Source organism: Caloenas nicobarica, chromosome 9, assembly GCF_036013445.1.
Source record: "Caloenas nicobarica isolate bCalNic1 chromosome 9, bCalNic1.hap1, whole genome shotgun sequence".
Classification (NCBI taxonomy): Eukaryota; Metazoa; Chordata; class Aves; order Columbiformes; family Columbidae; genus Caloenas; species Caloenas nicobarica.
Window position 1 is genome coordinate 24412141 of NC_088253.1, and position 16875 is coordinate 24429015.

The following is a 16875-nucleotide window of genomic DNA, read 5'->3' on the forward strand; positions in this document are numbered from 1 at the left end:
TTCAGCAAGGCCACGGAGCAGGTGCAGGATGGAAAGGAGCAGCATGCAGCCCAAGGGCAGGAGCCCAGGCTGGGCCCTGGCGCCAGGGAACAGCAGATGCCAGCCCAGGGGAGAGGGGCAGGACAGGGCGGGGGGCAGCACGCTGCAGATCCCAGGCCCCTGAGCAGGACGCTGCGGGATCTTGTTCTCCTTGAACTGTCCCTCTCTGCTCCACTGCTGGAAAGAAGCCCCTCAGCACAGAACTACCATGTTACTACAGCTCACAGCCAGCAGTGCGGAGGCAACAGCTCTTCCCCAGAGCAGCTGTCCCGAGACAGCAGCACCTCCAGCCCCTCTGCCCCTCCAACGCTGCTGCCCCACAGCCGGGTTTCCCCAACCACCCCCGTTCCCGGGCACACCGCGGCTGGGAGGAGCTGTCACACGCTGGTTCACACATGGCACTGGGGTTGCTCTTTCCAGGTAGAAACCCTGGGCTGTTCCCATGCCCTGGCATGTTCCGACAGCAGCAGGCCGTACAAGGACAGGGAGCTGGTGCTCGTCAATATCAGCCAGTGTGTGAAGGAGCAGATGTGAGTGAGAAGACTCAGTGGAGCATAGGGGCAGGTGCCTGCTGTCTCACACCAAGTGCAGGACCACCCAAGTTCCTGCCAGGCCAGCAGACGGGGACTGTCCCTGTGCCGCTCACCACCGCATCTCCCCTTGCCCTTCCTCCAGACACCTTCAGGACAGCCTGGGCAGGCTGCAGGAGAACAAGTGCCTCACGGTCAGAACACATGAGCAGCACCGCACGTGTGAGCAGCTGAAGGCGAGCAGAATTCCCAGCACAGCCTGGCCTGGAACAGGGCCGGGCCAACAGTTGTGTGTGTACAGAGGCAGCCGGGCAGCGGCGGTAGAACTGCCTCTGCCGTGGCGTGGGCCAGGGACAGGCTGGCTGTGCCCTCCAGGTCAGTATAATTCTGTGCTTTATCCCAGGATCTACAGAGGAACAACGGGAGAGTGCCAGCCCCGCACGATTCTGCAGGGCTGTCTCCATCCAGCACTTGCCTCCAGGACAAGACTCAGCGCAAAACAAAGCCAGGATTAGACTGACAACCTTTAAACAAATAAAATTATTTCTGTTCTGTAGCAAAATCAGTGCCAAGCACCAAAGCCTTCCTGGGCCACAAGCTGTAGAGAGCCTCAGAGTGCAGTGATTGAAAGAGCTGGGCACTCTCCTAAGACTCAGCTGCTCCTGGGAGTCTTTAAGCTCCAAAGCAATGGGCACTGCCTTCTTAGAGGCCAAAGCGGGCTGGGGTGCGTCGTGGTGTCAGGGGTTCCCCCTGCTCCTTCCGCCCAGGGGTGTAGATTTTAGTAGATCTGCCAGGAGAGGACAAGGGTGATTAGTGGAACATGCAACCTTTCCCTGCATCAGAACAGCCCTGGAGAATCTGGGATCCTCCATGCAGTCCCTGCTCCTGCTCAGACAACCACGGCCAGGAAGGGCCAGCACCCACCTCGCGCTGCCCAGGGGGTTGCGGTGCTCCTGCTCCTCCCGGCGGGCACGCAGCTGCTCCTCTGCCAAAGCCATCTCTTCCTCCATGGCAGACACCTCCTCCTTGGCACGGCGGCGGTTCTCCTGGAGAAGGCAGCAGCAGGTCAGGGACAGGCGGAGGGCTGGCCAGCAGCAGGCTCTTTGCAGGCCCACAGCCCTGTTCCCTCCTTGTCAAAACACATACACATGCTGCATCAGAACAGGAGCGCAGCAGGGCTGCCACCTGCCAGCTTGTCGTGGGCAGGAGACTCACCTGGCGTGACTTGCCAGCATGTTTGATACTGTAGAACATGGGCCCCAGCTCTGCCAGCCACTCTCCATCCACAGCAGTGACACACTGCATGTATTCCTGCAGGGACAGAAGGAAACACAAGGTCGCAGGTGACACTCTCGGGACCTTGGCACTCTTTCCAGAACCATGGAAGCTCCCTCCCATGCCCCTGCTGATGCCAGTTCTCTGGCTGGGACTATACCCCTTCCTCCTGGCCTCAGTAGCTGCTATGGGCTGGACTTGGTGAGACCGCAAAGAGGTTCAAACACGCCTCACACACAGCCCAGGAAAAAATATTGGGAAAGGGACAAACATGACTCTACAGATGATACGGATGTGCCTAGTTGGTATAGATGAGAAAGGCTGAGAACTGGCCTTCTGACAAAGCTTCCCCACCTCCCGCGGAGCGTGTCTCACCCTTCCCGCCAGCCCCCAGCTCGCGCTCACCTTGGTGGTCATCACCAGCTCATGGTACACAATGTAGTCCGGTGTGTAGCCCATGCCAAAGAGAGAGCTCGTGGGGTGCAGGTGGCAGGGCATGCCGGTGCGGATGTTCACGTACTCCCCAATGCCCTGCGGAGAGACGCACGGTGAGCCCATCTGTTTCCAGACAGGGCCTCCCAGCCCCCGCAGACCCTCTCACCTTCAGCTTTGCAGCTTGATGGAAATAGGCGGCACAGATACACTTCCTGACAACGTCCCAGTCAGTGCCACAAGATGCCAGGCTCATCCGCTGCTGCACCATGATGTCCTTGAGCTGGGCACGCACCTCCCGCACCTGCAAAGTTGTGCACTGGTCACACCCCTCTCCTGCCTAAGGCTCCCTCCCCTGACCTCGCTGCCGCCGCCTCACCTTCCGCATGGCCTTGGCATGGATGAAGTGCTGGTTGCACCACAGTGTGGAATAGCTGTTGTTCTTCCACTGCAGGTAAACGTTCAGGTAGGTCAAGTGATCACTCTCTGGAACAGCAAACTTCTCCCGTACTTGGTCACTCTCCTCCTCTCGGCCCTGAAGGGTGAGCAAAGAACACTGGTTAGTCAAAGGGCAGGGAAGGCCCCAAACTGCGGAAAGAGCCAACAGGTACCTTAGGCCGATAAAAGATGGCAGGCACAGACAACATGGAGACAATGAGCAAGATCTCAGAGCTGCAACCCATGTCACAGGAGACAATGAGCATCTTGGAGAGTGCAGGATCCAGTGGGAATTCCACCATGAGACGTCCTGTTGAGGTCAGACCACCTGTAGGAACAGCACGGGGATCAGCAGCTGGGCAGGTCCCAGGCCCATGGGCTGACAGCTTGTCCCAGCAGCCAGTACCTGTGTTATCCAGGGCACCCAGGATCCACAGCTGGTACATGGAGTTCAGCATGTTGTCCTCGGGTGGCGGATCCATGAAGTGGAACTGCAGCAGGTCCTGCACACCCAGGGACTTGAGCAAAAGCACTACATTGGCGAGGTTGGTGCGCTGGATTTCGGGCACCGTGGTTGTCAGCAGCTCATTCTTGTAGGCGCTCTGGGTGTAGAGCCTGGGGAACAGATGCCAAGACCATGCTCCCGTGTTCCTCACCAACCCACCAGCTGCTGCCCAGGCCGGCCTGGCGTGGGGCAGCAATGCTGTGCTCAGCAGTAGCCCAGGGAGGAACCTCTGCCCCACCAAAGCGTGGCCACCCCAGCATGAGGGTGCCTGGCCTGCAGCATGGTGCACACCCCTCTCCAGCACAGTCCTCTCAGTCTCAAAGCAAAGCCCTGAGAAAGCTGCCCCATGACTTATCCCGAGAGCATGAAGGGTGGAACAGCCACAAGTGAAGATGGGCAAGAGAAGAATCGAGAGCAGATCCTTTGCTCTGCAGAGGCACCGAGTCCAAAAGAGAAGGCCTCATGGCCTACCTACCACCCTCATGCCCCCAGAATTTCAAGATAATGAACAGCTCCAGTGAGAAAAAATTATATATACCCTGATGCCACACTGCAGGTATGATAGGACCGGCAGCAATGTGCCTACCTGAAGCAGTGGCCTGGGCCTGTTCGGCCAGCTCGGCCTGCCCTCTGGTTGGCATTGGCTTGACTGATGGGGTAGATCTGCAGGGCATCCATGCCTATACGGGGGTTGAAAACCTGCAGGGCACCAGAAGAACAGACTGAAGTACGAGGAAGGCTGGGTCACGACCACAGAACACCCTCAGCCCAAAGCCAGAGACCACAGTCATGAACAGCACAGGAAATCTCGGCTTACCTTCAACTTGCAGTAGCCAGAGTCAATCACAAACATGATGCCATCCACTGTCAGTGAGGTCTCTGCAATGTTTGTGGCAACAATGCACTTCCTGACCCCATCTGGAGCCTGCAAACATACTGCACGTCAGTCAAACCCCTGAGAAAGGGCCCCTGTGCCCCTGAGGAGTGCAGGGCAGCAATACAGAGCCCCGAGGGATGGGGGTGACTCTCGAGAAGTTGAGGGGGACACACTCTTTCTGTCACCCTCCGCATGCAATACAAAAAGCACGTCCGCACCACTCACTCAAGCTCAGTAGTCCTCCCTGCACTAGTTTCCCTCGTTCCCACTCCTACCACAGAGCACACATCAGCACCTTCTGGAAGATCTTGGCCTGCAAGTCCGATGGTAGCTGAGAATAGATAGGCAGCACAGCAAGAGCAGGCGCCTTCTCCAGCTCCTCGAGGTGCTCCACAATTTGCTCCGAGGTCACCTAGACACAAAGAGAGGTGTAAACACAAGATTAAAAAAGCAAGGGGGTAGGACAGTGCCTACCCTTGCAGCTCACCTCTATGTCCTCTTGGCCAGGCATGAAGACAAGGATGTCTCCAGGAGCACCAGATAAATGGACCTGCAGGGCTTGTTTCACCGCAGCCTCCACATAATCCTCCTGCGGGGTCTGAACGGCACAGCCCAGGTTACACACACCAACGACCTCACCTGCCCCATCCTGCATGCCAGACTGCATTGCAGCACAGCCACTGCTCCTCTGCCCATTCTGTCCACCAGAGTACGGTACACTCAAGTCACAACCCCCTCCTGTCACAACACAACTTCCCTCTGCAAGACTGACCATACCTTGCTGAAAAGAATATCAACAGGGAAAGTGCGCCCAGGAATGTGGAAAATAGGAACGTTCCCAAAGAAGGAGGCAAATTTATCTGCATCCATGGTGGCTGAGGTGACAACAAGCTTCAGATCTGAGCGTCTGGCCACCACCTAGAAAGCAGATGAGAGGAACAATACGGAAGAGGCATTTGTGCATGGCTGGAGGCTGTTCCCACTATTGCTGAGACAACAGCATGGGACAGAGCTTTTGCTGCGCTCTAAAGGCAATGGCCACTAGTGCCAGGGAACACAGACACTGTATGATCTGTGCATTAAGAAGACCCGCTGACCTCGGTCCAGGAAGCCTTAAGCCACAAAGATCTCTGTACCGAGAGTTTCAGACCGCTAGCCAGCCAGCCGCTGGCAGCCCCGAGGCACTCGGGGAGATTTAACCCCCAGAATCAGGGAGCAGATGTTGGAGCAGCATGGGCAGAGACGTGGCAGCTCTGCCTGCACCTCCCAGACCTGGCAGAGAAGAACTGTCCCTGCCAATGCTCCGCTGTAAGCCCAGCTCATGTGCTGCTGTCCTCTAGCCCAGGCTCACACACCTCCCGGAGCAGGCCAAAGAGCACGTCGGTATTCAGTGACCGCTCGTGTGCCTCGTCCATGATGATGGCACTGTAGTTGTCCAGATCAGCCTCTCGCAGTGACTCACGAAGAAGAATCCCATCTGTCATGTATTTGATCACCGTGTTCTCAGACGTGCAGTCCTCAAAGCGGATGGCATAACCCACCTGGGAGAGCAGAGAGAGCAGCGAGTCTTCCGACAGCCCCTGCACTCCCCGTCACCAGGCTGCACTCTGCACCCCCGCCAGACTCACCTCCTCCCCCAGGCGCACCCCCATCTCCTCACTGACCCGCTTGGCCACTGACATGGCAGCCACCCTGCGCGGCTGCGTGCAGCCGATCATGCCGTAGTCGGTGTAGCCGTCCTCGTGGAGGTACTGAGTCAGCTGGGTCGTCTTCCCACTCCCCGTCTCCCCCACCACAATCACAATGCTGTTGTCTCTGAAAATGGAAAAAGTATCTCTTAATACACCACAAAGAAGGGCTTGTGCACTCACAGCCCTGGCTGCCACCCTGCTCAGGCAGGAGAGCTGCCACCAACAGCACAAAGCAATGGGCCTTGTTTCCTGGAGGTACAGCTTCCAAACATGCCACACACCTAGAATTTCCGTCTTGGGTTCCAGAGATGTCAGCCAGCCCCTTGGGGAAGCTCTGTGACCAGCTCCCCGTCAGCCATACCTGAGAATGGAGAGCAGTTCCTGCTGCACAGCAAAGATGGGCAGGTATTGTCTCTGCTCCAGGATTGATTTCTTCTTGGCAAACTCACTGCTGGCTTCGCTTTTTTCTTTCATGTGTTCAGCAAACTTCTGCTCAGTCCTAAGGAAACACCAGAAGCCCTGAAACTGCCTCTCTGCACACCACTATGCGAACAGCCCTCATCACCAGCTGAGCAGAGAAACTCAAAGCAAGCTCCTACTTGTAATCCACTTTGCCATCTTCTGTCACCAACTCGTCCTTTTCCTCCTCTTTCTTGATCCCCATAATGTCTCCCAGTTTGGTGCCTGCCAACTCCCAGTGTTTATGCTGAGCCTGGAAGGACAGAGAGCAGCAAAACTTTGCCACAGCAAGCACTGACAGATCATTCTTCTCCAATCCTACTCATAAGACTAGAAAAACATATTAGCCCCATAATTCCCCAATGCTACAACACAGAACACACATCCTGTTCCTACATTAAGTCTCCCACTTCCAAGTGAACTGGTGCAGAGCTTTCAGACACTGGTCTGGATACAAAGACTGCAGGCACACGATGACCAACCACCTCCTGAAAAAATGGTTGCAGCTGCTGACCCTTCCATTAAATTTGAACTTAAACCTACACAAATCTGAGCCAGAGATAATATTCCTGCTCTTGACAGCTGCTTACAGGCCTCTCTCCCACCTTCCAGTTTGCTCTCCTCTCCGATATGAGTTTAGGTCCCACCTCCATTCCACTCACAGCGTACGTAGCTCAAATCCGGCTCAGTTTCAATTCATAACATATCTGTGCTTTCCACACAGCTATCACACAAGCTTTAGAGAAAGTCCCTAGAAAACACCCCCAAGAACTAATACGTGACCTTACTGCACACTCCTCCTCACAACTCTCCTGCTGAGACATGACAGGATAGATCCTGCCACCACACTGACTGCTGACTGTCCCCAAGCTGCCTGCACTCCTCCACCTGCTCCCTTCTCTATGATCCGAATGTCCTTTGGATCAGGATCCCTGCACCAGTCCCAGGCAGAGCCTGAGGAAATCACAGCAGCTGCTTATGAGCCAACACAATGAGCTGGGCTGCCAGAATATCCCAGGTCATAAAAATACCAAGTCCTCATCATCATTGTCATTAAATCCCGTATTCTGCAAAGTCCAGACAAAGCTGTGAGGCACCAAGTAGTGTGTAAGTGGGGCCGTAAGCCACGAGGTCATAGCATACCCTCTTACGCTCCTTCTGCTCCCTGTGCTTGCGCACCAGCTGGCTGCCTTTCCGGGCTATGATGGCCAGGTCTGAGGTGGCATCCTTGACAGGGATGACTGGCTCTGGCTGGAGGAAAGAGGTGTCACTTCAGTACACAGGGCTGGCACTCACGGGGCTCCCTGTCATCGGCACCTTCAGCCAGTCTCTACCTGCTTGGTGAAGACAATCCTTCCGTCTAGGAAAGGGGGCACCAGGTTGTGCACCAACAGATGCACTTTAGCTGAGTTATCTTCCTCAAAATCCTCATCCACTTCAATCCGATGAACCACACCACTGGTCAGCATGCGATTTGTCTCCCAGCGCTCGTTATCCTGCAGGAAACAACATATCAGAAAATATACAGAAGCCCCACAAAAAGCCCGACAGATCGCACCAGAACACTGAGCTCAGGCCTGGGCCCCGCACTGACAACGGGATGAAACTGGTGGTTCCAGCCAAGGGAGCCCGAAATAGGCACTGGGGAGAAACAGCAACTGGGAGCAGCAAGGTATGGGAAACACAGGCTGGCTGAAGGAAGATCATGGTCAACAGGACTGTCTCCAAGGAAACACAGGACAGACATTGTCCACAGGCCCCTGCCACACTCAGAATCTGCCAGGAAGCTTGGACGTAATCCTGTGCATGTGCTGAGGGCAGCAGCACCCAGCACCTGCCGGGCCACAAGCAGACAAGCCCAGTAATGTAGCTCACACCAGGAGAGCAGGAGCACAGCCCTCTGCACCTCTGGACACTGCGACTCACCGCAGCTGCTCTGCAAACTGCCTGTGCAGGAGATGCAGGGCTGCCCTTCCCAGGGGAACTTCATGGTAGTCTTCCCATGTTCAGCCCGGGCCAGAGCACAGACTGTCCTTTTCCATCTGAGAGTGAGGGCTCAGCCTCTGCTCCCAGCAAGCACATCTTCCCTGTGGACTGCAAAGCCCACACATTCAGAGCAGCCAGCCCCGCATCTCCCCCGTACCTCATTGATCTGCCGTCGCTGTGCCGAGATGCGCTTCTGCCTCTGCTTGTGCAAGTGCTGCTCCCGCTTCTTCACGTAGTCCTCAGAGGAGTAGGCCAAGGGGTTGTGAAACTCATCGTAGCCCTCATCCATCATGTACCAGTCCCGGTCAGCTTGCTGGCAGTGGAGCGGTGTGGCTCTGAGCTCCAGCAGCCCCACAGCCCGGGCAGCCTCAAGACGCTGCCTGGGCTGGGCCTTCCCACCACCCCTGCAGCCCCCGCAGGCCAGCGCTGGCCCCAGGGCTGAGGCAGCAGAAGCCCCAAACCCACTGTCCCCCCTGCTCCACGCCTGCCCTCGGGCTCTCACCCGCTGGTCATCCTCCCACTGCTGCCGCTCCTCCTCCGTCTCAAAGGCAATGCCCTCCTCCCCATCCGCGAGCCGCCCTGCGGGGAGCAAGTGAGCTGCTCAGGCCTTGCTGCCGCTCCAGAGGAGTCCCACCGCACCCGACCTCCCACTGCGCAAGGGAAGGGGATTCGCCACTGCCCAGAACGGCAGCTCAGCCCCAGCTCCTCACCTCTCCCTCTGGACAGCCGTGGTGTGGAGCCCAGGTGTCTCCGGTCGTCAGCCCACTCGTTGTATTTGTATGACGGGGTAGGCAACGGTGTCTTATCCGAGTACCTGTTCCTCACAGACCTGGAAAACAGTATGACGGAGGAATTGTCTCCTCTACCCAGACTTTAGTAAAGCCTACCTAGACTTCAGTAAAGCCTTTGACACCGCTGCTGACAGCATTCTGCCTGAGAAGCTGCTGTTCATGGCCTAGACAGGCATGCTTTTCCCTGGGTAAAGAACCGGCTGGAGGGCCAGGCCGAATGAGTTGTGGTGAACAGAGCCAAATCCAGTTGGTGGCCGGTCATGAGTGGTGTTCCCCAGGGCTCAGCATTGGGGCCAGTTCTGTTTAATCTCTTTATCAATGGTCTGGACAAGAGGATGGAGTGCACCCTCAGGAAGTTTGCAGATGACACCAGGTTCGGTGGGAGTGTTGATCTGCTGGAGGGCAGGAGGCTCTACAGAGGGATCTGGACCAGCTGGATCGCTGGGTGGAGGCCAATTGTCTGAGGTTCAACAAGGCCAAGTGCCGGGTCCTGCACCTGGGTCACAACAACCCCATGAATGCTCCAGGCTCGGGAAGAGCGGCTGGAAAGTACCCGGCAGAAAAGGACCTGGGGGTGTTGGTGACAGCGGCTGAACATGAGTCAGCGTGTGCTCAGGTGGCCAAGAGGCCACAGGATCCTGGCTGGGACCAGCACTGGTGTGGCCAGCAGGCCCAGGGCAGTGACTGTCCTGTGCTGTGCTCTGGGGAGGCCAAACCTCGAATCCTGGGGGCAGTTTTGGGCCCCTCGCAACAGGAAAGACTTTGAGGTTCTGGAGCGAGTTGAGAGAAGGGAACGGAGGTGGGGAAGGGGCTGGAGCACGAGTGTGATGGGAGCGGCTGAAGGACCTGGGGGGTTCAGCCTGGAGAACAGGAGCTGAGGGGAGACCTTCTGATCTCTGAACTGCCTGAAAGGAGCTTGGAGCCAGGGGAGGTCGGGCTCTGCTCCCCAGGAACAAGCGCCAGGACCAGAGGAAACAGCCTCAAGTTGTGCCAGGGGAGGCTGAGGTTGGATCTTGGGAACAATTTCTTCCCCAAAGGGCTGTCGGGCATTGGAACAGGCTGCCCAGGGCAGTGGTGGAGTCACCATCCCTGGAGGGTTGAACAGACGTGCAGATGTGGCACTTGGGGATGTGGTTTAGTGTTGGACCTGGCAGTGTTGGGTTCGCAGTTGGACTCGATGATCTTAAAAGTCTTTGCCAACCAAAACGATTCTGTGATTCTATAACGAGTGTCCACAACCAGGCACTATTCTCCCACACCGCCCCCCCCAACCCTTTCTGCAGCTCAGCAGCTCACAGCCGCAGCCCAGGTGCTGATACCTGTCCCGGTCCCTCCGGTCCGTGTCCCGCAGTGATGATGCCCGGTGGCTGCGCTCCGAGTCTCGGCAGGAAGGTGTGGGTGAGGGAGATTCCCACTGCGAGCGGCGGGCACTGCTGTAGCCACTGTCATCTTCCTCCCAGCTGGAGCGAGACGGTGTGGCTGCATCTAGCATAGGGGAAAGGGTTTGACACCTGATGTTCAAACAGTGACCCCAGGCACCTGGGGCCACCTTCCGCCTTCTCGCAATGAGCATGGAGAGAGGGTACCCGAAGGTGCCCATTCACCCTCCCTCCAGGAGACAGGGGCAACCCAGTGATTCCAAGGAAAGTTGGCAAAGGGCCACATTTCTGTCACATAGACCCAGAACAGACCCCATTGTGCAGAGATCAGCCCGATTTTCACACATAGCTGCCAGATTGCTCCCAGACCCAGGTCAAACCAGGAGTTTTACGCTTGCCCTGACCACGAATATGACAGGTTTTTCTACCCATGCCTGTCCTGACAAAACCAGCAGGAAACAAACAAAAATGAACAAACCCCTTACTCCTAGGTCTCACACGAGCTGTACCAGCTCCCAGTCCTACCTTTGGGCCGATGTCTGGGACTCTCCGGTTCACTTCTCCTGCTGCTCCGCTCCGATGAGCCATCTCTCTCTGATCTGCTGCTGTGATGACTTCTGTCCCGCTCCTCTGCAAAAATAAAGTAAGGTCAGGTGCCCAGTGCACAAAAAGGCAGGGGAACAAGCCCAAACCCAAACCCTAAGCAGGAGGAGTCACAAAGCTCTCTGGGCAGTTACCACGGTCCCGTTTCCGATCATGGTTCCGATCCCTGCTGCGTTCCTTCTTTCGTTCTTTCTCCTCCTTAGAGGAAGCAAAGACACCATGTTCCCGACGCTCCCTCTCCCGCTGCCGGCTGCGTTCCCAAAACTCCTCGCTGACACCCCCTGTGTAGGAAGGTGTTTCCACGTGGACAGAACGATAGTGCCTGGAAAAGCAAAACAGAGAGAAGAAAAGCCCAGCAGTGCTGAGGAACAGCTGGCCTCTGACTTTCCTCATACAACTCCCGTTCTAACCTCTGTGACAGCAGAAGCTCAGGGTTAAAAGTGCGCTCTCCATCCTTCACTAACAGCCCCCCAAGCCTGCTGAGGCTCTGATACGTGCACTTCTGAGCAGGCCAGTGCCTCCAGGCATCTGGACGCAGCCTCACGACCACGACTGATGTTTGCAGGCCTGACGGCCCCCAAAGCCCTGCTACCCAACGCCTCAGGGAGGGCACCAGCGAAAGAGCTTTTCCCAGCCCCCTCAGCTGCACAGCGGTGCCCCCAGTTCCGCACCGAGGAGCCCTCCGGAGCTGGGCACCGCGGTCACAGCCCGCGGTCCGGGGTGCAGCCCCGGGCAGCGCCCACAGCCCGGGCTCTCGCTCCTTCCCCCAGCACGGAGCCCGGAAGTGTCCCCACCAGACCCCACCTGTCCTTGCGGCCGCTCCGGCTGCCCCGGCCGGTCTCCTCCTCGTCCTCCCCGGGGCTGCCCGCCTCGTCGCGCTCCTCCTCCCAGTCCCGGTACGAGGAGACCCGGGAGCGCTTCCCGCCGGCCGCCTCCTCCTCCCGCTCCCGCCGCTTCTGCGCCGCCAGCACGTCCAGGCCCAGCAGGGAGGCCCGCGGCGCCGGCGCCTTGAAGACGTGCTGCTCGGCGGCGGCGCTGCGGTCCCGCAGGACCAGCCCGCCGGCCGCGGGGCCGCTCCCCGCCAGCCGGTGCAGCGACTCCTCGGCCATGGCCGCTACCAGGCCGCGCTGGGCGCCATGGGGGCTGCGGGACAGTCCGCGGAGGGTCGGCGCTGGAGCTGTCCCGGCCCCGCTCCGCTCCCACAGACCCGCACTCGCTCGCAGTTGCCTCAGCGACCGTAACGCAGCTCCCCGAGCGCCGCCATGGCCGCCCCACAGTGCTCCGCGACAGGAGACGCTCTAACCCACCGACACCATAGAGTAGAGGCCAGAGCCTATAGACGAGGCAAACACCATAGAGTTTCCCTACTGCTAGACAAGAGGGGCTACCAGAGTTGCGGCGGACTTCCGGAGCAGGGAACCGGTGTGCTATCACGTGGCCAGAGATGACCTTCCGGCCGTGCAGGGAGCGGCAGGAGGCGGGCGGGGCGGGGACACCGGGGGCACCGGGGCACCCTCAGAGCCCCCGGCGGTCCCGCCCGGCGCACCCGCACTGTGGTCGCGCCGCCGCCGCGCACGCGGACACACGCAGTCCCGGCATCCCAGCCCGGTTGCGTTGAAGGCTCCCCTGCAGATCCCCAGCGCCCCTGCTCACGCAGGGTCACAGAGCAGATCGCACAGGATCCCAGGGGGTTTGAATGTCTCAGAGAAGGAGACTCCACACCCGCTCTGGGCAGCCTGCTCCAGGCTCTGGCACCTCCCAGCAAACAAGTTTCTCCTCCTGTTCACATGGACCCTCCTGTGTTTCAGTCTGTGCCCGTTGCCCCTCACCCTGGCGCTGGGCACCACTGAACAGAGTCTGGTCCGTCCTCTGACACCCACCCTGAGATATTGATCCCATTGATCAAATCCCTCTCAGCTTCTCCAGCTGAACAGCCTCAGCTGTCTCAGCCTTTCCTCATAAGAAAGATGCTGTAGATCCCTCAGCATCTTTGTAGCTCTTGCTGGACTCCCTCTGGTAATTCCTTCTTAAACTGGGGAGCCCAGAACTGTCCCCAGTGCTGCAGATGTGGCCTCACTAGGCAGAGCAGAGGGGAAGGATTCACCTCCCTTGACCTGCTGGTCACACTCTTCCTAGTGCACCTCAGGTACCCTTGGCCTCTGGATCTTGACTCATGGTCACCCTGTTGTCCCCCAGAACTCCCAGGTCCTTCTCTGCAGAGCTGCTTTCCAGCAGGTCAGCCTCAACCTGTACTGGTGCCTGGGTTGTTCCTCCCCAGGTGCAGGACCCTGCACTTGCCCTTGTTGACATGAACAGACAGACACACCAACATAGACAGAGCCTGCAGCCAGGCTGCAGCAGCTTTAATTCCCCAGCCCAGCTCAGCTTGCTGCCACTGCCTCCCTGATCCAGGCCAGGACGCGCCGCACATCCACATAGACGCTAAACTTGGCAGCCGCGCAGCTCTTGTCGTGGCTGAGGATCCCGGCCGCGTACCAGGCCCCGTCAGCCTCGTCCTGCACTGCAAAGGCGCCACCGGCGTCCCCGTTGCATGTGTCCTCACGCAGCTCGCTCAGGCCCACGCAGAAGGTGTCATTGCTGAGGATGGGCTGGACCCAGTAGGATGCATAGTACTGGCGGCAGCTCTCGTCCTCTGCCACCGGTAGCATCACGTACTTCAGCATGCTGGAGAAGGCAAAGGTGGCCCCACGGCCCCAGCCTGAGACGTAGCCCACCCGCCCGGGCTGCACATAGTCCTTCTGGGGCAGGCAGATGGGCATCACCTCCTCCCCAAGGAGCACCTTCTGCTTCAGCTTCAGCAGGGCCAGATCCACAGCCGCCGGGTAGCCGGGGTGCAGCACCACGCGCTCAATGGCCAGAGCAGGCTGCTCCCGGCTGCCCAGGAAGAGCTGCAGAGTGGGCGCAATCTCCTCGGGCTTGGTGTTCTTGCTGTGGTTCAGGTAGACGTTCCTGCCCGTGGTCAGCAGCCACTGGTCACTGATGAGCGTGGCCCCCACAGTGAGGTTGTGGCGAGTCACCAGCTGGCCCTGCCAGGGGAAGCTGCCCTTCCCCGCCAGCAGGCCCCCGATGATGCGCTGCAGCTGCCTGGGGGGGTTCTTGGGCCTCCCGCACACTGCGCAGGGCAGAGCAGGCCCCAGTGAGCCCCCGGGGCCGGCACGCGCCCTCCTGGCCCCCAGCAGCCCCGGGGAACAGCAGGGAGGATGGGGGTCGCGAGCAGCCCCTGCAGCCCCTTGGCTGCCCAGACAGACGAGTGCAGCCCCGCTGCTCTGCTCTCACCTGGCTCACAGACTGGCGCCTCCTTGCCAGCGTCAGGGTTCACCCATGCGTGGTCCTCGTCACACTTGTACGTGCCTTTGGAGGGAAACCAAAGTCAGCAGCCATGCCCTGCATGGAGGGGACAGACCCTGCAGCCAGGGGGGTGCAGAGGTGCTTGTACCCCCCAGGGCTGGGGTGGGCAGGGGTCGCTACTCATGCCCCTGAGGAAGGGCGGGGGGGCTGCGTCATGTGGCCTTGGGACAGCCTCTGGAGCTGGGGACAGGCCCGTCCCCGGGCACTGTGCCCGTGCCGTGGGCCTCACCATCGCCGGAGCCACGCAGCTGGTAGTACGGGTCGCAGTGGTACTTGATCAGGTGCTCCACGTGGCCATGCTCAATCTCCGCAGGCTTTGCACAGCTTGACTCTGCAGGCAGAGGATGCTCAGCTGCCTAGAGACCCAGCCCAGGACATCGTCCCAGCTCCGGCGGGTCTCTCCCCCATCCTGTCTCCCCTGCCCCACACCTGCCCCCTGCCAACCTCCCCCCGCTTTGCCCAAGCCCAGTGCTCCCCCCTTGTCCTGCATGGTACCGGTAGCAGCTGCAGTCTCCAGCACGGTCCAGGCCAGGCCGGTGATCAGCAGCGCTGCGGGTCTGCGGGGCAGAGAGTGCATGCTGGGCACGGGACACACGCTGGGCACGGGACACACGCTCAGCACGGGACACACGCAGGACACACACTCAGCACGGGGCTCCCACCCTGCTGCCAGCCCATGGGTTCTGCCAGGACCAGCGCCCAGCCAGGCTCACCCCCCCATCTCGGGGCTCCCTCCCCGGAGGGCAGAGGGCCGACCCCGTGCCCTGGGCTGGCTGTCAGACACAGCCTGGACCCCGCTGCTGCACAGGACGAGGCTGCAGCGTCTGGACACAGGCGCAACACAGGTCCTGCTGCAGGTCCCAGCCCAGGAAGCGGGACAGACACAACACCAAGCACATGCAGGGACACACCAATGCCACTCACCCCATGCTCGCTGCTCTCTCTCCTCACAGCAGCCTCCTTCTGCAGGGCAATGCTGTTCAGGGCTCCCTCCTCATCCCTTTTATTGCCACCTCCTTGGCCCTGGTGCAGCCCTGCACATCCCTGACCCTGCCACATGCAGCCAGCGCTGTTCCCAGCAGCAGGAGTAAAAAACTCCCCTCCTGGCTTGCAGCCACTGGCAGCAGCTCCCCGCAGCCCTGCCAAGCTCCATGGGCAGCCAGTGCCAAGGCTTTCCGGGATTTTGCAGCTGCAAATACACAGGAGGAGCCTGGCTGCAGACACTGGGCCCTGGCGTCAGGACACCAGCTGAGGGTCACAGAGAGGAGCCAGCCCCTGTCCCCTGTAGAACTGCCTTGTGCCACCACAGACGGGACAGCCAGCAGCTGCCCCGGCGCGGCAGGTGACACAGGGTCACAGGGCCTGAGTGCTGTCACCCTGCAGAGCCAGGGCTGGCTGGTCCTGCCCAGCTGCCCGAGGGCGCAGTGTGTCCCGCCAGCTCACTGCTCTCCAGGGGCCGCGGCCAAGCTGGACCCATCCCACACACCCACCGCTTCCCGCGCAGCCCCGGGCACGGGTTGTTTGTCAGCCCAGCCCAGCCTGACGGGAACTCGCAGCAGCCATCACTGGCCGGTACCCAGCAGCTGGGAGCCTGCTCCGGCCAGCAGACCTGCAGCCAGGAGCACAACCAAGGGGCAGCACGGAGGGCACAGGCACACACCTCCCACCCACCGCAGGGTGCCCGCGCTGCAGTGAGGCTACCCCAAAACCACCTGGAGCACAAGAGGCCACCCCAGCACTGGGTCATCAAGGCCCAGCTGCCCCAGTGCCCCTTGGATGGTCCACTCCTTCAGGCTCAGGGGAGCATCTGTTCCTGGTCCCAGACACTCCAGCAAAGGGCCTTCTTGTCCTGTGCAAGCTTCTTCCCATCTCATGGGGCACCTGTTCCCCTAAATAACACAGGGCTCGAGCTCTCTGCTCAGCACCAGCCGTATACAACCACACCTGACAGGCACGCCAGGACACACCTGGGCTTGACAGCTGTGACCCCCGAGCCACGCCAGCGCTTGGGAAGGTGCTGTGGCTCTGATGGTGGCAGGCCTGTCAGCACCGTCCTGCTGTGGCAGGAGACTGCCGTGCCCTGACAGAGGGACAAAGCCACGCAGGACTGTGCCTCAGTGCCCCCTCAGTGGGTGGCTGGGACAGAGGGACAGGCTGCAGGAGCAGGGAGCTGCCCCAGCCTGCCCCTGGGGCGCAGCCCACAGCCTGCGCACCGGGACAAGGCAGCCCAGGGCCGTCAGCAACTGCCACGGCAGAGCCAGGCTCCGAGCGTCTCCAAGGCACAGTCACAAATCAGCTTCAGAGCACAAGCAAGAGTGCTGTGGGACAAGGGGACATCAAGTTCATGCTCCCGTAGGCACGACAGCCACTGTGACTGGAAGAGCGAGTGTCTCCCTGGCCCTCTCCAGAGAAGACATCAAAACCTTGGCCAGCGGAGCAGGTCACAGCCCCGCGAGAGCAGCAGCAAGCACCACCGGCCAAAGCAGGTCTGTGGAGCAGCG

General features: G+C 59.6%; 2 protein-coding genes across 3 annotated transcripts; both read right to left on the bottom strand.

Annotated features, from left to right (window-relative positions):
• Positions 1-1080: 1080 nt before the first annotated feature.
• DHX38 (DEAH-box helicase 38) lies at positions 1081-12212 on the bottom strand. 2 transcript variants are annotated; one of them, XM_065640743.1, is made up of 26 exons: positions 11810-12212; positions 11140-11327; positions 10928-11032; positions 10343-10508; positions 8943-9061; positions 8735-8811; positions 8390-8545; positions 7581-7742; positions 7390-7497; positions 6387-6499; positions 6149-6286; positions 5761-5911; positions 5452-5637; positions 4874-5014; positions 4584-4694; positions 4392-4508; positions 4037-4144; positions 3806-3918; positions 3121-3329; positions 2888-3042; positions 2656-2811; positions 2446-2580; positions 2250-2375; positions 1785-1880; positions 1494-1615; positions 1081-1356 (listed from the first exon to the last, which is right to left on the bottom strand). In XM_065640743.1, the coding sequence occupies exons 1-26, from the start codon at positions 12112-12114 to the stop codon at positions 1272-1274; spliced, it is 3648 nt and encodes a 1215-aa protein (XP_065496815.1). In that variant the 5' UTR covers positions 12115-12212; the 3' UTR covers positions 1081-1271. The 2 variants fall into 2 exon arrangements, with proteins under 2 accessions (XP_065496815.1, XP_065496814.1); XM_065640742.1 differs by having other exon boundaries at positions 5725-5911.
• A 1124-nt stretch (positions 12213-13336) lies between these two features.
• LOC135992250 (haptoglobin-like) lies at positions 13337-15739 on the bottom strand. The gene is made up of 5 exons (XM_065641288.1): positions 15299-15739; positions 14870-14931; positions 14604-14705; positions 14303-14377; positions 13337-14138 (listed from the first exon to the last, which is right to left on the bottom strand). The coding sequence occupies exons 1-5, from the start codon at positions 15301-15303 to the stop codon at positions 13387-13389; spliced, it is 996 nt and encodes a 331-aa protein (XP_065497360.1). The 5' UTR covers positions 15304-15739; the 3' UTR covers positions 13337-13386.
• Between the last annotated feature and the right edge of the window lie 1136 nt (positions 15740-16875).